The sequence below is a fragment of the Calypte anna genome, chromosome 10, assembly GCF_003957555.1.
Source record: "Calypte anna isolate BGI_N300 chromosome 10, bCalAnn1_v1.p, whole genome shotgun sequence".
Classification (NCBI taxonomy): domain Eukaryota; kingdom Metazoa; phylum Chordata; class Aves; order Apodiformes; family Trochilidae; genus Calypte; species Calypte anna.
The window spans coordinates 2,158,404-2,185,096 of record NC_044256.1 but is presented as its reverse complement, the minus strand read 5'-3'; the positions used below and the strand labels follow the sequence as shown (position 1 = coordinate 2,185,096).

Genomic DNA, 26,693 nt, shown 5'->3' with positions numbered 1-26,693 from the left:
GATGATTGTTACCTACAGCACTGGGAAGAAGTAAATTCTTTAGATAGTTAAGTAGAGATCAGGAAGGGTTCAGGTTGAGGAAGCAGTGAAAAATCTCTGTATCAGTATCACTTCACTGGTCTGAAGGATGGGATTAATATTTGCTGATCTAGACAGATGAAAAGACCATCTTGATACCCCCTGTGCCACAGCAGTTGACACTTCTCTGTGGCTGTACACTTCTTTGTTGCTAACTCTCCTGGTTAAGACCTCCTGTAAGGGTTTGTTGTATTCTCTTGGCTGAGATCTAACTTAGGAAAGACTAGAATTTGAAAGCAGGCTCCAGCTTCATGATGCACACTGCTTGAAAATGTTGAGATACTTCTGCTTTTCATTTAAACCTCTCTGGCTTGTAAAGAAAATGCAAAAAACTTAATGTCAGCTTGGTGTGGACCAGTGCAAAATGTTACACTGACATGGGAGTAATGACCATCAGAATCATAGAATCACAGAATTGGCTGTGTTGGAAGGGACCTCAGAGATCATCAAGTCCAACCCTTGAACCACCGTTGGGGTTGCTAGACCATGGCACTGAGTGCCACATCCAGGCTCTTTTGAAATCTCTCCAGACACGGAGAATCCACTACTTCCCTGGGCAGCCCATTCCAATGCCTGATCACCCTCTCTAGAAAGAAATCTTTCTAATCTCCAACCTAAACCTCCCCTGGCACAACTTGAGACCCTTTGTGCCCTCTTGTCTTGCTGAGAGTTGCCTGGGAAAAGAGCCCAACCCCCCCCTGGCTCCAGCCTCCTTTCAGGGAGTTGGAGAGAGTGATGAGGTCTCCCCTGAGCCTCCTCTTCTCCAGCCTCAACACCCCCAGCTCCCTCAGCCCTTCCTCACAGGACTTGTGCTGGATCCCTTCCCAGCCTCCTTGCTCTTCTCTGGACCTGCTCCAGCACCTCAATCTCCTTCCTGAGCTGAGGGGCCCAGAACTGGACACAGGACTCAAGCTGTGGCCTCACCAGGGCTGAGCACAGGGACAGAATCCCTTCCCTGGACCTGCTGGCCACGCTGGTCCTGATCCAGCCCAGGATGCCATTGGCCTTCTTGGCCACCTGGGCACACTGCTGGCTCATGTTCAGCTTCCTGGCAATCCAATGAACAATTGAAATTGAAGAATGAACAATTGAAAACAGCTGTCTTGGTGGCAGTTGTGCAAAAAAAGGATTATACACAAGGTACAACGAGAGAAATTATGCTTAGATGTTAGGAAGAGGTGGGTCTGCTCTGACCAGTGGACAAGGACTTGGGGACTGGACTAGACCTACAGAGGTTTCGTGGAGGCTTTGTTGTTCTGTGACTTTAAGTTGTGCTAATTTATGTGTGACAAGTCATGACATATATATTGAGATTATATTACAAGTGATGAAAAGATCATATTGTGTTGCAAACACACACAGACACCCTGCATAATTCTGAGATGGTTAAATGGGAATGTCATCTCTAAGATGTGAATAACCTGTGTGCAGCCTTCAGCACTGAGAAGATCTTCAGTGAAGACTTAGTAATTGTGTCTGGGTTTGGACACTGTGTTTCTAAGACAGATGTGATCAGCTGGAGACACCCTAGGTTCTGAGATTCAAAAAACTTGAAATTAGATCTGGAAAACAGGAGAGCCAAGATACAAGGAGTAGGGATGGCAGGCCTAGCAAACAGGGAGACCAGAGAAGAATGGAATGAAATGGAATGTAACAGCATTAAAAAAATAATAGGAAAGAAAAAAGTTCAAATGATTTCCAAGTCCTTTGTGTATGGAAAGAACGAGCAGGTGTCATGGGTTAGCAGTCTGGGTGGTCCAAAAATCTGAGGACAGAACTGCTCTCTATTACTCCCTCTCCACCTTCCCAAGGGAAGATAAAAGGGGAGTAAGGATGAGGGACTTAGAAGTTGGGAATGAAACTGGAACAGGTTTACTAGAACAGGAGAAGGAGATTAACAGATGGGATAATAAAGAAATACACACAAATACATATCCAACCCGATCTGGATGCTGGCAGAATGGGTGCCTGAGGGTCCCTGGGGCAGGGCTGACCCAGGAGAGGGCTCTGGGGTTCTTCCAGCCCCCATGGATGTGTATTCTGAAGAGCAGGGGAGTAGCTGGGGGGAAAGGAGCACAGGGGAAGAGCAGGGAAGAGAGGAGGGGAGGGAAGAGAGGAGGGGCGGGGGTCTGCCTGAGCTTATGGAGTCTGGGCAGGGATGGGAGGGAATGGAGCCCTCTGTGTTCCACCCCCCTGGGATCCCTCAGGGTCCTGAGAACCTCTTTAGTGCCCCATACTCAGACTTCAGTTCCTCCACTCAAACTGTGACAGTGGGCTTAAGGAAAGGCACAGTTAAATATTGTGTAGATTATGCTGAGTGAATATTGTCTATTGGTGGAGGATTTAAAAGAAAAGACAGAATAAATGAGGAAAGATGTATTTGTTTCCTTATTTAATTTTTGGCAGTTGGGAATTCCACAGATTGTCTTTCCTTCCAGCTAAGATGAATGTTTGGTTCTTTTTTTTTTTAAGATTTGAGAACAAAACAGTGCAAAATGCAGTCTGAACATTGTTCTTTTGGTTTAAGACAGACAAGTTTCAGAGACAGAATCATCTGGGTTTCTGAATCAAGCTACCACATGTATCTAGACTGGGGCTTTGTGCAGTAGTTTAAACTGATTTTACACCTGTTATGTGACATATGTGGATCTTTATGCTTAGAGTGGTGGGTGAAAAGTGTACTCTTAAGCTACAAGAGATTAAAACCTCAAACCAAGCTTGATTCAGCAGAAATAGACATTCTTACTAAAAATGCCTAATGAACTGGTAATTATCTGTCTAGAATAAGGACAGACTAGAACCTGTGTAATACAGATTCTGTTTTTTTCATATTTTTGCTTGAGTTTCTTCGGACCAAAAGGTGTAATTTGCCTTGTTCTTTTCATTAGGTTTTCCTAAAGTTCATTTACATGGCAGTGCTGGTTTTTTTTTCCTGGTTTTTCACTGTGTTAACGTGGAGATAGCTCTTAGGTGGGTGTGTGGAGCACTAGGTGGCAGACTGCAGCTTTGAAACAAGCAGTTGAGGACATCTGGATGAGAGAAACCAAAGTTAAATATTGTTATATAGGCACTGAAGTAAAAGCAGTTTCTCGTTTGTGTTGCCTTTCCTACCACCCTAATAAATTATAGCCACCCATCTGCTACATCCATTTTCCTGTATTTTCTTTCTAAAGATATACTAGTGCCAAGAAGCAAAGTGGTTGCAGGCTTGAGTCATACGATGGTAAGAACAGGGAGAAATGCCTTTCCTGATCACTGCTTTAGAAAATCAGTCTGATGGTGCCTAAAATAATGTTTAGCTTTATGTAACTTCTGTGTGGTTCAGTTTGTCTGTGTTTAAAGATGACTTGGTCAGCAGTTTTATGCTATCATTTTTAGATATCTGTGCTATCAGATTTAATATAGTATGTAGATTGGCTTTGTTTCAAATTATTTTTGGAGGAATAACTTGATAGGCTGTAGAAGAGGCAAGATTTTATCAAGAATAGAATAGATTCTTTCAGTTGGAGGGACTTGCAACAATCATCTCATCTAGTCTAATCTATTTGACATCTGTCAGTTAATACAAATATTTCTTAACATACTTAGTTTCAGAGGTCTTGCACTGGTGTGTTTTTAGATGCAAAGAAATAAGTTTATTAGGTAAATGGAGTTCATCCTCAGTGCCTCGAACTCTTCTGTCTTTGAAAAGCTGAAGCTTTCTAGTGGAAACAGCCAACTTCAGTTGCCAGGAAATATTTTCTAGGTTCTTGTCCTCTCAGTGAAAGAAGTGTGGGTTTTATACATTTTATATAGTTCTGATAAATCCTGTGCCTTTCTCCAGGCTCTCATCAATCAGCTAACAAATGTATTTTGGTCTTATGCAGCTTTTATCATGAATCATTAGTTGTAATTAACAAAAGATAACAAAAAGGTTTGTGAAGCCTGCCTGATGTTCTAGCAGCAGTGAAAATCACTTAAATAGAAGTTGAAAGTATGTGGTGTAGACGTAGCCATACTGAGGGCTAAGAAGTAACTCTGATGTCATGTTGATTAATTCATTTACTTATTGTGCAGAAAAATGGCTGGTTGTGAAAATGAATGTGTACACCTGTTTCAGATGGTGGAAGTTCAGTACCTGTGCACCCCACTTTGGATGGTTTAACCACATACAAATGAAACCAGCATACCAAAAAAATAAATAATTCTAAGTGTGCATATTTCCCATCCCTGTATTTCTTGTTTTCAGGCTTCTTTCCAGCGCTCTAACAGCCATGACAAAGTGAGGAAAATAGTTGCAGAAGAGGGACGTACAGCAAGGAACCTGATTGCCTGGAGTGTGCCACTGGAAAACAAAGAAGATGATGGTGTGTGTTCAAGGTTTTTCCTCTTGCATTCCTCTGTCTCCTGGACTTGCTCATACAGAAACAGGTTTCCTATAAAGAACAGCTCTTTAAAGACAGTGGTTACGTTTAGTGTTCATGGTATAATGTAAAGCTGTCTTCCAAAATGCACCCTGCAGTTGACAGATTACTTTATAAAACCCTCACAGTGACAGATTAAAAACTGTTTTAAGTTTTTTCTTTAAGCAAGATCTTAGGCTGTTCTCTCTTGCTGGTATTACCAAGATACTCGTGTAATATAACCACGTTGTCTTAAACCAATCTCTTGTAACTTGGGAATTCAGAATTGTAGGGATAACTTAGAATAGTCCAACAAATTGTTCTCTATGCTCTAAAACAAGTAAAATTGGAATTTTCTTTTTGGTATCACTTCAGTCTGTGGTGAACATCTGTGAAGAGTCTTTAAGGAAGGGGAGGTGTGGGGATGGTTTTCCATAATGCAAATCCTCAGAACAGTTTTGTTACTGTTGTAATATTCTCTTGTGGTATGATGACTTAAGGAGCCAGGAACTTACTTTAATTTTTATACTGCTCAAGCTGTTCCAGATGTCAAAATACTGTTCTTGAGGACTTAATCTCAAGTATTCTTGTACCTATCACGTCCCTGTGGAGGTGCTGCTGCTTTTGAGACGTAGGCAAGAGTATCTAAAAGTAAATTACTTTTTTTTTTTTTGCTGTGGGGGTGGTTGAACAGTGGAAGAATTTTCCTAGAGAAACTGTGAGCAGTCTTTATCCTTGGACATGATCAAAGCTTGACTGGACACAGTCCTGGACAAGCTGCTCTAGTGAACTGTGCTAAAAGCTGAAAAGTTGGATTAGATGATCTCAAGAGGTTCTTTCCAACCTCAGCTGCACAGATTCTGCCAGTGGATAAGTTTTGTCTTAAGTTAAAAGATAATTAACCCTGTGTCTGAAGCTAACTCACACAAAGCTTAAGCTGTCCTTGGCTTCCTTCATGGATTAAGGTGAATCTGGGATTTTTTGTCTTTTTAAAGCTGAAAAGTCTCAAGTGACAGAAGACCATGAGGTGCATGAAAACCTGCTCAGTTGTTTGTATATGGACATTCATCTGAGCTTCATCACAGAAATTACATTCAGTTCAGCATACATAGTGGTGTCTCTGTTTAACAGTATCAAGCAGGATGACAGACAACTTCTATCAGATAAAGATCCTGCACCTAGGTAGAAATGCCCAGATTTACAAGCTTTGTTTTCCAGTTTTGACCTTTTTACTTGAGTGTTGTCCCAGCTATCTTGGTACACTTTGTATAGCAGCAGGAGAAAGACATGTACTGGAAATTTTTGTTGGCTGTGTGTAGGAAGAGAAAATGGAAATAATATAAGATCTGAGCATAATCTGATCAAGTAGAGTGGGAGCCTCCCATCTTTGGATCACATGAGGAGCTGCTCAATTTATTGTCATGAATACCTGGGTTGGTAAGTTGGCCACTTCTGTCTTCTCATGGCAGCTTCAATCACATCTGTGCTCAGAAGGTGCATCTGTTTGCTAGGTTTAACATGAGCTTGCATGTTCTTGAGCACACTGGTAGATCCACTGATGCTCCTGAACTGGTCACATATGTAATTTAAGCAGAATGAGAATTAGGATCTAAATTTTTTGTAGGTGCTGATTTACACTTTAGGAGAAAGTAGTTATATGAATGAGTTTATGCAAAAGGAACATAGAGTATAGTTCTAACAATATTTTTGAGCTACCTGTGAGCTGATTGAGTTTCTGTTCAAGGAGTGAGTTCCCAGTAGGACTTCTTCCTTAAAAATGAATGGGAGTTGTAGGTAAATGCTCCAAGTCTAACATTGCCTGCCAAAACATGAAGAATGAATGTAAAAGTGAGCTTTTAGCTTTCATTAAATAGTTGTTATATGTGATATTTAATATCCAAGTAGCTATATTAATTTCCTTCTTTTGATCATATTAGCTGCATTGTAATTTTTAATTTTTTTGTCACTGGTGCTTTCTACTTGTAAAATCATAGGCTGACCTTTTTGCACAATAGAAGGAATTAAATGATAAGTGCCTGATGAAAAAAATCCCCATGGAGAGGAACTTGTGGCTTAGGAAAATTTGGCAGATCCAGATCCTTTATCTCTTGACCCTTGTCTTGGAGTAGAGAGTATATATGTTTGGTGTCAGTGAGCTCTGATTCTTTTTATGCTGATCTTTCAATATGAGGAGTGATTCAGCAGTATTATTATGATTTAGCAGAGTTCTAACTCATTCAGGGGTTGTGTAAATCAGGCCAAAGGTTTGGGTTGCCTGAGCCAACCCTGCAGCTCTTCTGTACAGAGCAAAGTTTTGTCTTGCTTCAGTCCCTTCTGCTCATGTTGTTCAGAGGTATTGCTTTGGGGTAACTGGGTGATTTAACATTTTATAATATAGACTGTTACTCATGATGGGTTGAGAGTTGTTTTTTTCTGTGGAAACAGGGTCTGGCCTTTGCTATTAATAGTGGTAGTGTTATGGAAGGCTGATAAAAAATACAGGATTCATTTTTTCAATTCATGTTCTTTTTTTTTGCTTTCTTTAAAAATGTGCTTGTGTCCTTCTTGCCATTTCACTTTTCTTGTGAGAGACTTGAGTATTTTATATAGAGGACACAGGTAGAGAGCAATAATGAAAGAAATCAGAATCAAAATCTTCTAATTCCTTAATGGAAATGTATAGTTCCTGTCAATAAGAAGTATTTCTCTAAAAAGGAGAGAGATTTCTGAAACGACAGGTAGCACTTCTGCTAAGTGTTTTGGGACAACATGCACCCTTGTTTTGTCAAGTCTGAAGTTTTAGTTATGAAATAAGATCAATGACACAAGAAAATCTTCCTCCAGCCAAAGGCAGTGGCCATGATCTCACAGAGGTACAATGTTAAGACACTGCAGTTGTTGGCACTTGACAGAATTCATTAGTATGTAGCAGACTCTATTGGCTAGACTAATATGATTGACTTTGTGTTCTAGGAAGATGGACTTAAAATTGTAAAAAATTCTGCAGAAAGTTCTGTAATTTGATATTCTGCCTCTGGAATTCAATTTGCACTCAAACTGATGTCCACCAATTGCATGGTGCAGTCAGTTAGATCTTGCCCACCTTGGAAAGCTGTGATGGTTCTAAGGAAGGACTTAAGAATATTTTCCTTTGTAATTCTTTTTTAAGCCTACCATGGAATTTGGGGCCTTAATGCATAGAAGCATCACACATAAATTTTATCACAAAATCTATGCTGTGGTGTTAGTAACAGATTAAATATCTTAGAGGCTTGACATTGACATTTTAATAAAATCCAAGGTTCCTTTGGCACTCACAGAGATGTGTCAACAACTGGGAAAAATCTTGTATTTGTAACTGTTCCCTTCTTACTTCCTATGATGTTTAAAATCATTTGGGCTCTCAGCATGTAGAATATTTGTAGATGAAGCATTTAAGGGCAAGGAAACACTTTATTGGTTGAAAGGAACCTGGCAGACTCTGGGGGCCCTGCAGTATAAGCTGCTCCTTTAGCAAGAGCCTGATGGAGCAAACAGGTTTTGCAGCATGTGATGAAAGTCATGAAACCTGCATCTCCTTGGCCAAGTCAGGAAGTTTGAGGTGTCATGACTGAAAACATTGTGTGTTAGCCCAAGCAGCACTAGATCTGATTGCTACTGGCACAGTCTAAGATGAAGGGGAAGGGCATTCTTCAAGAATCCTGAGTTTCAGGCCTTGAATTTCTCTGAAATTAATGGGAATGCAGTCTGGTGCTGGGAGGTGAATACAGACAGGGCCATTAACCACAGTGACAGTGCTTTGTAGAAGTCACTTTCTGCAAAGTATATTCCTGTAGTTCAGTGTGGAGGTAAAAAACCTGAAGAAATTTGGTTATGTTAATGCTTGAGAACAGTAATTTCTCTGACCCTTAAACAGACCTTTAGCACTGCATTGTTAGAAAAATCATGTCTGCTACTGGTCTACAAGCTTTTAAAAAGATACAGTTTATATTATAGATAAATATTATCTATTTTATAATATTTTATAGTCTATAATAATATAACATATAATACATATTTTGTATATTATGTATTAATAGTTATGTATTTATAGTTATGTATATTATGGTTATTTGTAGTTATTAAATAGTTATTTATATGCATTTATTATGTATTTATAGTGTATTATATACATTATTATATATTATGTATAATTTAAAATAATGTAATCATTTTTAATAATTGGTAATTTAATAATATTGGAAACTTTAATATGTTTCCTCAATCAAGGGGTCAAAAGAAATTAGTCTCACTGGGTTGCTTCTTCCATGCCTTTGCCTCACTTTAAATGAGTGCTGGGCAACCAGGTCTTGTCCAGACCTCATTTTTGCAAATGAGGGCTGCTGTTAATTACCAAATTGAAGGGCTATTCCCACATTTCTCATATCTGTAAAGAGATGAGAGGGGTGATTGTTGAGATTGTTAGGATAAAAGAGGTTTTGAAAATAGTTTGTCAGTGGCTTTTTTTTTGTAGATAGCAACTGAGAATTCTGAGAATATTCTATTTTGAGAATAGCAACTGAGCTTGTTGTGCCAGGAAGTCTTCACAAATCATGAACTCTGTGTGCTTCAGATTTAGTTACCAAACAGAGAGGAAATGGACTTCCAAGTGTAAAATATGATTGTAGCTTCCTAAATGCTGCAAAAAATTGCTATTTCCTATATTTCCCATTGGCAACTTAATAGCTAATGAGATTATCACCTTTGGTCCCTATTGTTCTTTCTTTAAAATTCAGTGAATTCCTGGCAGGAGTTTTGTTCCTGTGCATCTCACAGCAGTGCTGGGCTTGTGTAGTTACATCCCAGGAGTCACTGAACATGGACATAACCATTGGGCAGTGCTCCTCTGTTGTCATTCTCTGTGAAAATAAACAGACAAAATCAGGAAGGAACTGCTAATAACCAGAGGCATTTATTAGAAGCAAAATGCTAATAAAGCTTAGAAATGTGGCTGCTCCTGAAAGACAGAACTTTGTGGCCTGGATTCCATAAGAAAAAATCAGTCCTTGCTACACACTGCTTGCTTTTAAGTTTTCAGAACCTGGGATTTACTTGAGTTTTGTTTTCTTTGAGTGTCTCCCTTACATAGGAAGTGCCTGAAAACTTGCTTTTCTCTTTACAGGGAACTTGTTCAGACATTTCCCAGTTCTTAGATGATGGATCAGTATTCTGTTTTTTTGTAGGATCTAAAGAGACTGCAGGGTGTTTCAGTGTTCATCTGCCCTTCTAAAATTTCACCATACCTGTATTAATTTGTAAGCCTTTTCATTGTTTAAGTTCTGTATGCCATTGCATTCAGTATCTTTTTTTTGAAGAATATAAATCATCTCAAAAGAGAGACTTTTGTGGATGAAATATTTCTGTTATCATCATTCTGACGTGGAGCTGATCCTCACTTTAATCTTTTTAGTGAATAGGAAGTGTTCATGCATACAGCAGCTGAATAATCTTTTTTTTTTTCCTGCAAGCTGCTGAATTAAATTCAGTCTATTAATTTGTACCTGTTCTTTTGGCTAGGGTAGTATTTTTAAAAGAAATTACCAAGCAAATAATTTTTAATTTGTTTTAAAATTAAAGGCCTTGTTCTCTGGAGTAGCCAGTGATGCAAACCATCTGCACAATGGTTAAGAGAGGTTTGCATCTGCTTTACATAATCAGAGCTATGTCAAACAGATGGACTGGATTAGGGAGTTTGGCCCAAGAACTGTTACAAACTCAACTGGACAGTTCTGAAATTCAAGAATGATCTCCATGGTATAGGATGGAACTGTATTCTACTACTACCTTGGCTTCATTCAGCTAAACAATCACAAAACTTTTCCTTAGATGTAATCACTTCTAGAGACTACTCTTTCTCTTACTTGCTTAAGTTTTTGGTACTTGGATCCTGTGATTTTTATGCTTTGCAATTGTTAGATGCTAAGTTGGAGAAATAAAACTTAAAAAAAAAATAAAAAATTAAAAATTACCCCTGGGCAAAACTCAAATATTAAATGCAGATAGGTAGGTCTGGGGTACCACCAACTTATGCAAAGATAACATTTAGTCAGTTTAGCAATTGCTGCTGCAAGAGCTGACACCTGAAAACATCCTTTCTCACTATAGGAATGCAAACTGATTTTGGAAGCCAAGTTGCTAAAGTAACTTCATATCAGCAGTGGAGGGAGGTGGGTACATTTGAGAAGACATTTCCAACCATAAGGGGGCTGACTTATGCTCTATGAATATTTTTCTGTCATCTTTTGACTGCCTAAGTGTAGGTGAACTAAATCCAGTCCTGATTTCTGTTTTTTCCCATCTTTCTTGGCAGAAAATATGCAAACCTACTGGTAGGTTGTTGGAAGAGTTTGAGAAAAGCATTATTCCATTTGCTTTTCCTAAGAAAGATATTCCTTGTGTTAATACTGTAATAATATCTAATTGAACAGTCATTCAGAAGCAGAATTCAACTTATATAGGAAGTTAATTTTAGATTTGGTATAAGGATATGCACTGAGCAAAACTTACAGGTTGAGTAACTATCTTTACTGAATGAACTCTGTAATCCTTGCCTCCCTTTGTAATTTTTCCCAGTTTCTGTGTGTTTTCTGGCATTATCCACAATCTGAACTCTGGAATATATATTTCAGATATACAGTTTTACAGACCTCCTAGCTCATAAATATTAAGCATTACAGGACATTGCAAGATGGGATATGTGCATTTTTGTAGTCATAGAATGTTTTGGGTTGGAAGGGACCTTAAAGCTCATCCAGTTCCAACCCCCTGCATGGGCAGGGACACCTCCCACCAGCCCAGGGTGCTCCAAGCCCCATCCAACCTGGCCTTGAACACTTCCAGGGATGGGGCAGCCACAACTTCTTTGGGAAACCTGTTCCAGCATCTCACCACCCTCACAGCAAAGAATTTCTTCCTAATGTCTAACCTAAATATACCCTTTTCCAGCTTAAAACCATAACCTCTTGCCCCATATGCTGTGTCTAACTGAAATCATTGTTGCTGTAACCAGTTCTTTCTTCCTCAGGAAAATCAAAATGGCAAGCTAGTGGAAAAACAAAGAGGGTGACTCAAGGAACACACAAGACTGCAAAACAGGTACCTGTTCATTTTTATATTAATAACATTTACAACAAAAAAAAGTTTTGTGATACCACTGATACATTATTAGCTGAATAGTACTAGATAAAACTGTGCATACAATGTATTTTTAAAGCACACAACTTGCAAAGCCAAGTGTTCAGAAGTCAAAAGATGCCAGCATTTTGGTTGTCTTCTTCAGCCTTTACTTCTGGCACTTCTTACCACTGAATGCATGAGTTTTTTGGCATTAAAGGAAAGTGCTGTTGAATAAAATCACACAAGATGTTCTTCCTATAAGCATGCTGCTTATACAAAGGCTACCTTTCTGCCCAGGTTCTAATTTAAGGAAATTCTTTATTTCCTGACCTCATATTTTAATGGCTGAAATATATCCTGTTTTGGAAAAAAGTAGTCCAGGTGGGTAAAATTTCTGAGAGTTATGACTGGAAAGCTAGTCCAAATGAGAAGGGTGAAGAAGAAGCTGCTCTTTAATTCATGTGACCCACAATCTTTACTACATTACTAAAGTAACTGCTCAGTCTTTCCTCATCTTAAATACTTTTTAACTGTTGCCTTTCTTCAGTTAATAGATTGAGCTGTTAGTAAGGCTTTAGTTATTTAGCATTTGAGGTTGTCTTATCCATCTTGGTCATATGGCAGATGAAAGATACAATGTTTTGGGAGAGAAAAAAACCATCTTGCTGCCATAGATCTGTATTTAGGCCTTTAAAAAATAGATGTGCTACTTCCATTATTCTTTTAGCAACTCTTAAGCCTGTGTTCTCTCTTCATGTACTAGTATGTTGCACTGTATATCCTGGTTTTCTTGGCCTGTGAAGGTGGCATTTTGTTGATGTAAGGGGTTATTGTTAGAATCTTTAGGGTGATGCATAAAACATCCCATAATTTGGGTTCTGTCTGTTTCATTTGCTTGGCATTAAGTTACTACAGAGTTGTCAGGTGAATACTTTGTTGTTACTCTGTGGCTCTGTGTGGGATTGCCATACTAAAACTGCAGAAGCATAGTCCTTTCCTAGTGGGAACAGTAAAGGTTTGAAATGGACTCTTGGGTGTCTCTGCACTTCAGTTTGGCTTCAGCACCTTTATTTTTACAGCATTTCAGCCAGGGGCTGCAGCTTTACATTGATGACTTTTTTGTTACTTCTGTTGAGCCCTGAGTTTTAATCCTCTTTCACATAAAAATGAGCCACTGGTATCAAGAAAATAAACTTAAAAGACTTTTCATATGATGTCACCAATAGGGTCTTCCTCTCAGAAGGGTTCTGGCAAATCTAAATACAATAAATTTTGGCATCCTGAGAAAAAGTGTATGCTTCATACTTTCTGAGACTCCAAGTGAGTATATTTTGGAAGAAAAACAACCTTCAGTTCTAAGGTCACTTTCATCACCCACACTGAGCTTCTTGAGATGTAAGCAGGAATATTCCCATGTTTCTTGACTTCAGAGCCACAAAAGCTTTGCATTTTCTGCAGCTGAAGGTTTGAACTGTCACTGTGAGTGAGATAGTATGAACTGGTCCTGCTGAATCTTTGCTGTTTTCAGGTGGATTTTGTTTTTCTAGTGAGGATAAGCTTCAGTGTAGGCTTGCTTGATCACATCTCTATGAGCCATCATCACACTTTGATGAATCATCCATAGATTTGAGGGGGGAAGCCAAGGCAAGGTGGGTTTTGGTGTGTTTGGAAACACTGTGAGTGGACTTTCTGTAGTGTGAGATGGTCTGCAAAGTGGTTGAGCATGGGTTAAATTTTGGTTTGTCAAAGTCTAAGAGATCTGAGAGCACTTAAAAATTCCACAGTGAGTAACTACATCCAGTAAAGAATGATGTGTCAAATTTAGCAGCATTTGAGCTCTGGAACTCTGCTCAGAACAACTCAGTTTTGTATCTGTGTGTCTTGTCCATGGGAAGAGGTGGGGGCCTCAGCTATTGACCAAAGTGAAAAAATCTGCTGCTATTTGGAAGGACACAGGTGGAGTCTCTGTGGATATAGCTCCTCCTTGGTGAAGATGCAGGGTTGTTGCCTGATCTTTCTTCAGACTACACCATTAGAAATACTCTGTCCTCTGCCCACATATTCCCTCTGAATACCAGAAAGATGGAGAGAAGATCATCTCTGGAAAGTGTGTTTTTGCACTGTTGCATAACTCCCAACCTGAGCCTAACACTGAAAAATAAAAGCTGGTCAGAAGTATGTATTTCTAATAAATACTGTTTTCATTAAAACTTAGTTCCCAGAAGAATGAGTGGGAAAAATAAAGCTATAGCCGTACATCAGCACAGAAACTATGGCCTTGAGAAGTCTGTAACTAATACAGCAGTTCTTGCTTTTCACAGTGGAAGGTTAGTTTGGGTCATTTCAAAGAAAATTTACTTAAAACACTTACAGGCAAAGATTCAGTTGAGCAATATAGTGATTAGCTTAGAAATCCTGTGATTTTTTGGGGCTTGCATTAAACATTTGCAGAGCATATAGCACTTCATATAAAGTATTAATACTTATTTATATTAAAAGGAGTCTTTGCTGCAAGTCTTAAATATAAATAAGTACTAGCTTTCATTTCAGTTAGGTTGGTACCAGTCAGAATTGATTGAGTTTGAAAATAGCTTGCTGAGTTTCATCTTTTTTTCATGGAATTTCTGGAGACTGAAGTGCCAAGGATGGAACATGATTTGAGTCATGCTCTGAAAATTGATTTCTGTTTCTTTGGCAGATAGCAGGCTGTGGGAAATTCAGATGTACAGTCAAAAAACCTGACTTGTTTTTGGAAGTTAAAATATTTCTATTAACTAGACACCAACTTAAGGCTTACATGCTTGTGTGACTGTGTCCAAGAAATCTGGTAGTTTAGGGATTTGCATTTGTTCAAGCATGTTCTACTGGAATATGAGTAACTGTAAATGTTGCTTAGGTTTTCCTTGGACAAGATTTCCCACTGGAGATCTGCTTACAGGGATAATACATAGAAATACTACAACTTATAATTCAACAAGATGTTTTCCTAATTAAAATATGCCTGACATATAAGAGAGATGATGAACAGATGCCAAATATAGAAGATGGAATATATTCCATGGCACTGCCTTAAAGATTAATTTGAAAATAAATCTTTCAAGTAATGGGAATAATGCATGGTTCTCATTTCAAAACAACTGATCATTTATATCAACAATATTAGCTGGATGAGTGGAAACCTGATCACTCTACTAAGGTCACATTTTGTAAATACAGGCAGCAGAAGGTAGCAGGGTTCTTTTTATGTAGTTATTTATGATTCTCTAGTTAAGGTTGTGTCATTCTGAACTGCATCTTAAAGGAGCTGTAAATTATCCAGTATAAGGTTTGCTTTTTGCTTAGCTAAGGAGCATCTTCTTTCCAAGTTGGTCTTTCTCATGTTGCAGAAGAAATAATAGGAAAAACTGATATAAGAAACCCTTCTGAAATTCCTGTTCATCCATTGTCTTGTACATACATTAACGGGGGCTCATCTGGAGTACACTTGGAGCACTTCTAGGGCTACATAAAGGCAGCAGAGACTGTGACTGACTCAGATTCCCATTCTTCCCCTTCATGGAATCATAGATTCAACTGGGTTGGAAGGGACCTCAGAGATCAAGTCCAACCCTTGATCCACTCCCCCCGTGGTTCCCAGCCCATGGCACTCAGTGCCACATCCAGGCTCTTTGGAAATATCTCCAGACACGGAGAATCCACTACTTCCCTGGGCAGCCCATTCCAATGTCTGATCACCCTCTCCGTAAAGAAATTCTTTCTAATGTCCAACCTAAACCTCCCCTGGCACAACTTGAGACCCTGCCCTCTTGTCTTGCTGAGAGTTGCCTGGGAAAAGAGCCCAACCCCCCCCTGGCTCCAACCTCCTTTCAGGGAGTTGTAGAGAGTGATGAGGTCTCCCCTGAGCCTCCTCTTCTCCAGCCTCAACACCCCCAGCTCCCTCAGCCTCTCCTCATAGGATCTGTGCTCCTAAAGTTAAATTAGAATCTGAACACAAACATAGATGAGAGCATAACCATATTGACAGCACTGTGGTTACTCCTTAATTAAAAACAGAATTTGCTGTCTTTAATGCTGTGTGGTACAGGCAGGCAGAGGGAAATAAACAGACTGGAACCCAGAGGGAAAGGCTACCCAAAAACCAGAGGTCTGGAATTTAATAGGTTTGCAGGTTCTATCTTGGTGCCATGGTTCAGCTCTCTCAAATAAGTGGCTGTGTTTATGGTGTGGATTTACCAGATAAGGCCCCTAAAATGTAGAGAAGAAAGACATTTTTATTCTTCAGTACAGTGATTGAAAAATCACTTGGTTATTTTCTGTTTTGTAATTCAAGTAGGAGAAATAATGAGTTCATTTCCATTCCATGGAATTCGAGGGGAATACAAACAAGAGAAAGATCCTCTGAAGGAGAATTTTCTCTAGACTTTGTACAGACTTTGGGTCTCTTCTGTATGTTTCTTCATTAAAATATTATAGTCCTTCCTTAAAAATAAGTCCCTCCAAAACTATGCTGCAGTTCCTTATGTTACCTAATGTTGCCTGGGGTCTGAAATGATTTTTCTGTAAGAATTCTGTCTCCAAGTATAAACTTACCTGACATGAAATTCATCTTTTGACACACAGAAATAATGTTTCCCAGGTTCCTCCATACAGGACAGAAAGGCTTGAGTCCTGGACAATTGTTCTGCAATTTACAATATTCCTAATCCATATTCTACTTATAAACTCTGTGTACTGCCTTGTGCAATGTTAGTTTTGGTTGGTTTTAATCAGTCATCAAAAGCAGAGTTTCAGAATGGAATTTTGCTGTAATCCCTATGAGTGTATTTTGATGAGGAGTGATTTTGTGGAGAACCATGCCACAGTGGAGCAAGGTATGAAAGCTGCATTAAAGGGCTATTAATATTGATACATTAATTAAAAAAAAAAAAAAAAAGAGTATTGCAGCATATAGTGAATACCTCCATCACAAAATCACACAGAGCTGGGCATCAGTTTGGGTTTGATGGAAGTGCTTATCCACTTGGCTGCTGTGGAATGCAGAAGCTTATAGAAGTCTGGCATGGCAGCAGTGTTTTTCTGTGTGTTTTTTTGTTGTGGGAGAGAGTTTCAAGTTTAATAAGGACTGTGTCAAGAGGCCAAGTGCTAACTTGGCATTTCCAGCCCAACAGGCATGCTTCAGAATCTTTGGGAATATCCTGTGCAGATCAGTGACAGTTTATCTCTGGCAAAGAGACAGATCCCAGTACCTAAGCTGGATCTGCAGAATCATCAGATGCCCAACACTGAGGTGCCACAGCAGCACTTCCAAGGAGCTACACAGTGATCCCTGTCTGTGCCAGCCATTTGTGAAGACACTTGGATGTTCTCCCTCTGCTCCCAGCACATTGTCAGTCCTCTGCATCTGTACACACCAAAGTAGATTAATTAGTCTGCTTATTAACACCAAAAATCAAACAACAGATTGGTTGTTGGTAAAGCTGTTAAATTACAATTTAAACCAGCATGAGGAGACTTTCAGGCTTGGTGTAAGTAGGATCAAACTTGATTCAGTGCTGCAGCACATACTCTGGGTCGAACTGAGCTTACAATGTTAACAGTATGGTGAGTGGAAATCTGTGTCCAGGCAGTCATCTAACTGTGAAAGCTGCTTTTTGTGACCCATTCAGTGCTTGCTGGAATCTCCTCTGCAGTGGGACCATAACATATTGATCAAAGGGCTTGACACATCAGCATTTCTCTGACATTAATGCTCAGGTATTAGAATGAGGGTTTAAAAATTATAAGGTTTTATGTAATGTCTTGTATTAGAATTTAACTGTGATGGAATATTGCTAGTGTGGTTATTAGTAAAAGGTTACTTTCACCTCTGGACAGACATAGGTCTCAGATTAAGCAATACAGGATATGTAATTAGAAATTTTACATAACCTTCCAGTATGGGAAGAGGCAAACTATCTTGTACTGCATGCAACAGGAATGTTGAGTTATAAATGTCAAAGAAACAGAATCTAGTTCTACAGAGGTGCTGCTTGTATTTATGATAAGAAAGTGTGCTTTAAGAAACTCAAGTCAGGGGGGTAATGTAGATTTCTTCAGTGGAAAATTTATTGTTTACAGATGTTTGAAAATGTTGAAAAAATGTATGTTGCACCGAAGCCCAACCCCTTATCCTGTTTCTGTTTCTTGTTTTCCTTTTCCATCGATCTTGCCTTTTCAGAGCACTACCATAGACTGTAAATTAACAGCAGCAACAGCTGGAGATAAAAACTTTGACAAAAGCCCAACAAAAACAAGGCAGCCTCGAAAAGTTGATCTGCGAGCACGATACTGGGCATTTCTGTTTGACAACCTCAGACGGGCTGTTGATGAGATCTATGTTACCTGTGAGTCGGATCAGAGCGTAGTGGAGTGCAAGGTAAGTCCTCAGATGCTCTTGGCCTCTTGTCACCTGGCTCTTAGCATGCTTTTTCCTTCTTTACAAGAAAGCCAAAGGAGGAGTTAGAGCCGCAGAAACATGTTACTTTTTGGTTCATACTTACTGAAAGCTTGTAAGCAGGGAAGCTGGTGGCATATGTATTCAGATTTTAGAAGATGCTTTCATCTTAGGCAGTGACTTGTTTTTGAAGTTTATAAAACTTGTTGTAATGCACATAATGTCACGTGTCAGGGTTTTTAATGAAATTTCTAAATTAAGCTTAGATTGTATTAATTTTCTGACTGGACATTGATTTTTTTTTTTCCCTGTGGTGTTCTTTACTGTAGGTGGCACTGTTGTGATTCAGCCTTTTTTACATTTGTTTGCTTCCTCTTAAGTGGCTTAATTATACATTGCTCCCTTTTTGCAGTGACAGTTACAGCTCTTTTAATTCTCACAGTGGTGTTAGAAGGAGGTGGTGAAGCATAAACAGTGTCTGGTTGGGAAGTCACAGGGAAGTCTGCTTCCTAATTTTGCATCTCCTGTGTCTGTAATAGTTGTTTTACACTTTATGATAAGTTTCCAGTAGACCCATAGAAAGACCTTTGTCATTTCATCAAAATTTACTCATTCATTAGAAACTTAAGAGAAGCCAGAAGACTACATTTAAAAATAAATGCTACAGATAGGACTTTTTGTTTCCATATTAAACAGGGCTGAAAAGTCAACACACTCTGGAAATGATTATGTAATCACTGTAAAAAATTACATACATAGATGGAAGTAAACTTTTTTTCCTTATCATATACATCAAGTTCTCTGCTGTAATCAGACACTGCCAAATTGACTTTGAGATTAGCATACAAATACATTTCATTGAAAGCAGGTTTGAAAGCTGAACAGTAGCTAGAGGCTTCCAAGTTGCTGGTTGGTCTAACACAATTCAACAGTTTGTTACTCAGCTGTCTTCCTGCTCCGGAAACTTCTCAGGAGAATTTTTTGGTTTAAGAAAACCAGTCAGCCTTGCATTGTAATTAGATTACCATTTTAAACTTTTTTGACTGAAAGAACAGAAGCGTATTTGTATCATTATCACATATTTTGGGGGTTAGATATCATTCAGCATTTTAATCATGCTACTTGATCTGCTCTGGGATGGAGATATTACAGAGCCTAAATGAAAGTCTTCATTTCAGCAGACGACTGACAGTGATGTATGTAGCTGTGTGTCTCAGGCTACTTGTTTGCAAAACAGGAGTGGAAAAAAACCAAAAATGAGTAAGCAGGGGAGTCCAGAGTCATGTGTTGTAAAACTTCTGTAAAGTTCATGTTGCTTTTACCTTTCAAAAGGTCTTTTCTTCTTTGCACAAAAAAGTGCCTTGCCCGAGTAGCTGTAATACGTGTTGGTGCTGTGGTCTTTTGTTTGTAAGATTTTCTTTTAAAAGTTAGTGTTAAATGGGGATTATTACTCTGCTGTTAAATTTTGAATTTTTTTGTCAATTAGGCTATGAATCATAGGACTGTTGAGTCTTGGCTCTTATTTTTACTAACAGTGTTTCACTTTTATCAGTTCTCCTGATTGCCATTATTTATTGTGGGGTGTTGACAAGTACAGTCCAGCTTCTACCAGAGGTGAAGCTGTGTCCTGGTTCATTGCTAGCAGCCAAGTATCTTACCTGCTGTCTTTTGAAGGGAGGGCTTTACAGAACTCTTAATAGATAGGCATGTGGCATTTTTGCTAGTGCATATGTAGGCTTCAACTAGGGAGTGATGAAACTCACTATCAGAGTAGAGGTGTGGTTTAATTTTGGAGGGAATATTAGTGACAGAGACCAGCAGATCCCTATTAAACAGTGACTCTTCCTCACCTCTGATCCTGTGCTTGCTGTGTTCCTTCAAATAAAATACCTTATCTAAGTACAGGTTTCATGTTATGGAAGACAAAGGGTTTACTGTCATACCTCAACATTTAGGAGTTCAATAATAAAAATTATGACTCAGAGTTCAGCAAGTGAATGATATTTGAAAGTACCCCGGGACATTGTTTCAGTATTTGTGTAGCTTAGTATGAGGCCTATGTCCTGTCTTAAAAATAGTTCAGTCTTTAGTTTGATCATTACAGTTTGCCCATGTGTGCCTCAGTTAAGGTAAATAATCATAATGTTTTTATTTAAAGCTGTTTTATTGTCTTGACTTTGGTCATCCTATATATGTTGCTATCATGCTTCTCCAAAGCACCAAGTTTCATCCTTGATATTTACTGTTCCAATCCTGCCAGGCCAGATCTTGCAGGATTTCTGGTTGTGCCTTTTCTTGCTACTTGAAATCCTTAAAACAGTGAAGAGAACCCAGGTGCCCTGATTTGGGCCAGCTGTATTCCTGCTGTTGCTGTGAAGGTGGCTGTAGTGAGGTTCTGCCTGTTCCAGGGACAGCCTCATCTGCTTGGACGTGCAGGACGGGGAGGATGCAGAGGGATTTAATGCCTCTGGTTATGAACTGTGTGTGGTCTCATGAGCTATCTCCCTAAATTGCTCTCATCAGCAAAAGACCTGTAATGAGGATGTGGCATGGCAAAATGTGCTGAGCCTCGTGGGCAGGAAAATAAAATGTGGATGATCCTTTTTGTAGGCTTTTGGGCTCAGGAGGCCAGGCTTAATGCAGTCATATCATGTGTCTTGTCTCTTCTTGTATATCCATGGTTTTCTGTCATCCCTGCCAGAACTTTTAGTATCAGTTGACCATTTTAAATTATTTTAGCTATTACACATTTCATGGGAGATGGAAGATTAGCTTGGAAGAAGACATCCTTTTGAGGTTCACATTGCAGAAAAAACTGCCACTCTTTCTTCACTAGATACCAGGAAATTCAGAGAGATAACAGGAAAACATGAATGTATGCATGGCAGAAGAACAACTGTGTGTTGTGGTTTTTTCTTTTGTTTTGTTTGTTGTTTTTCTAATAAGAATTAATTGAAGTGCATGTCATTCAGTCGTTTTTGGCACCAGAGAAACCAGTGATGGCATCATAGGAGAACAGGCTCCATAACACGTTTGTTGTGGGGTTTATTGGTTCTTGGCTTGCTTGTTGGTTTGCTTTTTTCTTTCTCTTTGGCCAGGAAGAGTTCACCTATTTATTATGCAATTTTATGTATGAATAAATCTGAATATTTTTATTTTAAGATGAAATATTCCATCTATAGTCTGTTATTAAAGTTTATTCTCAAAATGAGACTGGATTATCTGTTGAAAATGGTTTAATAAATTTCTGCCATACCTAAAGAATTGATGCTATAGGAGCATTTCATATTGCTACATTTTTTTTCTTTACTCTCCAGACTCTTTAGATATCTTGTGAGCTCTTTTTATGAAATACTATTTTTATTTACACTGCTAGATGTATGTCAGAAACAATAATAAATAAGGATCCAAAATGGTTGAACAGTTAACTTTTACTTCTTTGTTTTGTTGTTGTTTTGGTTTTTTTTTTAAGTCTGGTTTTGAAAAATCCTTTTTAAGATAAATTGATGTTATTAAGAACTTCCTCAACCCATATTTCAGCTTTTAAAGTGGTATCTCTTTGAACTAAAGTCTCGACCCAATGGGTATATACTGCTTTCTTTAAATATTCTGCTTGTGTAGGGGCTGTAGTAAAAGAAGAGCCATTCCAAATGAAACGTAACAACTTCTGGCTATTGAAACCTTCAGATTTTCTTTTGGATTTTGTACCTTTGCCTCTCTTGCAGTTTTACAAGTTGGAAGAGTTTTATTGATTACACTGTCACAGGAGACAATGTTTGATGCTCCCAAATTGGAAAGGGCTCTAGTGGCTGCTTGTGGTTGAAACTGCACACGAGAGGGTTGTGGCATGGATACAAACAGAGGAAATGTGTGTAAGAGGATCAGTGGTTGTGTACATTTTCTCTCAGCTTTGGGCACTCCTGAAGTTGGTATTTTACTATTGATTTGGAATTGAGAACTCTCAAATCACGTGTATAGATCTATAGATATGGCTTTGATGCTTTGTATATAAAGATGTAATGAACATGGTAGAATTCTTTCGATATTAAAATAAAGTATTCTCAAGTTTAAGCATCATCTTACTGTACAGCACCCAGGTTGTGCAGTAGTGACAGAGATTAGATACAGTCCAAGAGATCTGGCAGTAACCTTTGGCATTTCCAAGTGCAAATTGTATGGATATTCATCAGTAGGTTTCAGGGTGTCTGATAGTAGGATGAATGTTTTATTAGCTGATGCTTTCTGGTTCTGAATGGTGAGCTGAGACAGAAAAGAAATAGTAATGCCTTTAAATGTTTCTCTGTATGCTAAAAGGAATTTAACCCAAAATTATTTCTGGGTGAAGGAAAGCAGGTTCTGGAGCCAAATTTGACCAATACATTTCTGGTTTATGCAGGAGAGAAATGCTTCTGCTGCTGCTGTTGTTTTATGGTCTTCAGGCATCTCAGCAACAGAGTTTATATATATATATATATGTGTGTGATGTGTGTATATATATATAAAAATTTTAAAAATCATACCACACATTTGTGTAAAACTGTTCTTGACAGAGTTGGAGCAACTGAATCCAGCTGCTGGAGCTAGAAGAATCTCAAAGTACTTTAAATTTAATTATTGGCCGTTTTTTTCCCTCCTACCCATGAATTAATGGCTTCAACTGGTTTTGTTTATTCCTTTAAAAAAAAATCTGAACTTTACCATGTGAAAATATTCTTCTATATTCTTCTGAAGTTGCTATTTAGCATTTAATAATGCCAGTGCAAACTTTCCCCTGTCTTTACATATTGATCCATTTCTATAAGGCTTTGGCAAGGGTAGTTTCTCCCTTTGTTTCTAGTGCTTACAGATACATTCTTAAATCAGTCTACCTTGAGAACAGTTCAGTGAAAACAGTTTCATTTTGCTTGGAATTCTTACTGCCTCTTTTAAAATAGAATATTCAGCAATGAAGTTCTGGTTTTCTGATTCTCATAGCATAAGAGACTCTGAAGACTTGGGTAAAGCCTTGCTCTTGAAAGACCTCACATGGTGCCTGATGTCATTTTGGGGTAGAACTGGGTGAAAGAGCTGGTCAAGGCATTCAGTCAGGGTGATACTGGTGAGTTTGAGAGCTGAGGGTGCCTTAAGAGGGCTGCTTTTCTGGCTATGCTAATTTCAAGGATTCCAGTCTGTGCATGCAGACTGAGACCCACTGCCATCCAGGCTGATTACTGCCTTTTAAGTCAGCCAAGAAAATGAAACTGTTTCTAAAAGTGTTGGAGTTGAAGGTAGAAAAACCAGGATTTTCCTAACTTCAGTGAAAAGGAAGTCTACAGTAATTCAGCATAGTGATCAAGTTGATGCAAGCAATTCTTCATCCTACTTTCACTGATGAAAGCCTGTTCAGCTCAGTCCCTTTTACTGTTTTTTGGAGGGTGAGTTTTGATTATTTTGCCTCCCCCATGTCAGTTCAGTGGTCAAGGGAAACCAGAACCATCAAACAGAATTGCTCTCTGCTGCTGCCCTCCACCTTCCCAAGGGGAATAAGGAAGAGAGACTTAAAGGTTGGAAGGTAAAACTAGGAGAGTTTTGCTGGAACAGGCTAGGAATTGTAAGACATGAGATGAGGAACAAATACCCAAATATATACAAACCACAATCTCAGTGGGTGCTGCTAGAAGTGTCCAGAGGTCCCTTGCAGCACAGCTACTTGAGTCCTCCCAGCACCCAGTGGACTCAGATCCTGCAGAGCATCTGGAGAAAGGATGACACAGAGCAGGACTGTCTCTCCAAGACCTCTGAGCACAGTAAAGCAGCAAGTAAGAAGGGATCAGGGCAGGGTGGACTTTGCTGCCCTCCTAGATTTTATAGAGTATGGCAGGAAATGGAATGGAATCCCAGCTCCTCCCTGTTCTGTCCCCAGGATCCCTCAGGGTCCTTATCACTCTCTATCTAGGTCCTTGTAGTAATATAATAAAATTAGCCTGGACCCCCTCATGCCATAACACCTCCAGATTTTTCAGTTTTGCAGGTATGAAAAGTGACTGGTTCCAGGAAGGGAAAAATACAGAATCACTATTTGATACTTAAGGTTCTTTGGGAGAGAGAATTTTTAATATGTGATTTTCATATCTTATAGTGCTACAAACCCAAAAAAAAAAGATCCTGAGAAGGATTATGAAGTAATTTGTTTCCTCAACACAGTCTTCTAAGCATTCTATTTAGGAACTTTATTCTTGTTCTACTATCCTGGACTCTGCTAGGTGAAAAAAAAACAACTTGGCTTTGCAAAGGACTGAAAAAAACCCCACAAACAACTTAATCTACAGATCTGTGGTTTTAATCACTGTTTATTCATTATCTTTTGCTTTCTACACCTCAGTTCTTTTAATTGGTAATTGTTTCCCCACTAGAGTCCCTCTATTAGGTGTATTTCTTTTGATTTCATAACCAGTTTGAGCATTAATACCTTGTTATATCCATGTCTTCATTCTTTCAACTGCAACAGCATTTCCAGTTAAAAGGAGAATTTCAGCATGGAGTGAATTCTGCTCTGTATGGCTGAATTTATTTTCTTTTTATTCAGTAAAACCAGGGTATGAGTTTTCCTGAAAAGGCTGCATGAGAGACTTAGATATTAGAACTTGTATAATTATGCTTGTATGTTTCTCACAAGACAGGTTTTTCACATAACTGGGTTTTACAGAATATATGTTCAAATTGTTCAGAAGATCTAATTCTGCAGTTTTAATGTCTCAGAAGTATGCTAGGCTGCCACTTACCACTCAGTTATAAAAAAATAGGTGTCTTCTGTTTTTTAATTTAGAGTTAATTTTTTAATTTAGAGTTATTTAGGAAGAGCAAGTTTATGTTGCTTTCTAAATAAATACCCTGTGGCTGGACTGAGGCAGTCAGTGCCAAGTGAAAATCTCTTTTGTGAGCATTTCTCCCACCACTTCTTGGACATTTTCCTTGTTGTCATCTTCCACAGGTGAATCAAAATCATTCAGGTTCAGTGAAGGACAGGAAAATGGAGTAATGATGGGGCACTCAGCCTCTCAGATGGAAATGGATGAGGTCTTTCAGAAAGATAATCTCTTCTGAAAAGCTGGATACTGAAATCTGGCATCACTTGTAGTTGGCAGTCTGAATAATCCTATTCCTGCCTGTCCATCCTTTGTGTTAGTTATATATTTACATTTTTTGTGTGTAGATAAATTCTGCCATATAAGTCCTGGCATGTGCCTCCTGACTGCTGTGGTCATTCTTACAGAGCAAATCTCCTTTGGTAGCAGAGTCAGTTCTCAGGAGCACATCCTTGGCAGACAGAGGATTATGACTCTTGTGTTTTCTGTGGATCAGTGAGGAGCAAGCTGAGGCCAGATACAGTGCATTTCTTATTTGGCTTTAGGAGCCCATGTGTCCCTGCACCTTTTACTTCCCTGGGTTTGCTGCTCAGTGGCTTTTGCAGGGCTGGCATGAGAGCTTTTAAAGAGGCACACCAATCAGGAGAGGTGTGGTTACTGGAAAATTATTCTTTTTTCTTCACTATGCATCTGTTTCAGAGTCTTTTTCTATTATCTGCCACATACTGAAGTATAATGAGTCTTCTGGCTGGAGGAGCTGCTTCCTTTCATCCCCTCCCAAAGCTGTAAGGACCATGTTGGCAGTCAGCTTTGTTTAACCCAGCCCCAGAGCTGGCTCTAAGTGTTTCTAATTCATCTGTGTTAAAAAGGCTACAAGGAATTTTTTTAGGCAACTTCTGTGTGAAATTACTGAAGCACCCTGCTAACCTTAAAAACCCAGATTTAAAGAAAAAAAGAAGGAACTTAAGTTTCCTACTAAAAATGCACTCCAGTGTAAGAAAATGGCTTTTACTTTGGTCTAATAAACATAGTCTACAATATTTGGTATAGATAATGAGCCAATATAAAGCATGCATAGTTTGTAAAATAAAGCACACATTTTCTGTCCTTGAGGATAAGCTGAAGTACAGATGTGGTGACTGAGTTAATGCCTCTTCCATGGATTATACCATTTTGAATTTTAGTAACCTTAAAATCCAGCAGTCTTCGTGCTTCCCTGTCTTCCTCTTCTTTGAGATGGGAGAGTAGGTGGAGAAGATGATGTTGCAAAGCTGTTAGAGCATTCCCAAACAAGTGAGCTGCTGTTTCCTTAAGGATTGTAATAGCCCTATCCAGGACCCATGCCAAGATAGTTCTAATTTGGGAATGTAGGATCATTCTGATGTAGCTGGTCTGTATATCAGAGAGCCTTAGGGATCACCTGATGGGAGAGTCTAGAAGTACAAATTCAAGAGGAATACTTAGAAACCAAAGTAATGACTGAGAGCTGTAGAAAAGAAGGGAAAGCAGAAGAACAACCTTTTGATGTGGGGGATTATTGATCAGAATGACAGTAGCTGGTCTGTATATCAGAGAGCCTTAGGGATCACTGATGGGAGAGTCTAGAAGTACAAATTCAAGATGAATACTTAGAAGCCAAAGTAATGACTGAGAGCTGTAGAAAAGAAGGGAAAGCAGAAGAACAACCTTTTGATGTGGGGGATTATTGATCAGAATGACAGAAGGGAGGAAGAAACAGGAGCTCTATTGTGAGTGGGTTTAGTTGTAGAGGTTTTCTAACCATAGAGCTTTCTCTCTTAG

At 38.9% G+C, this 26,693-nt stretch overlaps 1 protein-coding gene across 1 annotated transcript in view; it reads left to right on the top strand.

The window, feature by feature from the left end:
* SCAPER (S-phase cyclin A associated protein in the ER) overlaps window positions 1–26,693 on the top strand; it is a 156,287-nt gene that overhangs the window by 2,673 nt on the left and 126,921 nt on the right. Inside the window, exons 3-5 of the mRNA XM_030456965.1 lie at window positions 4,307–4,424; window positions 11,524–11,594; window positions 17,833–18,030. Of these exons, the coding sequence (XP_030312825.1) occupies window positions 4,307–4,424; window positions 11,524–11,594; window positions 17,833–18,030 (387 nt within the window). The remainder of the gene's footprint in view (window positions 1–4,306; window positions 4,425–11,523; window positions 11,595–17,832; window positions 18,031–26,693) is intronic.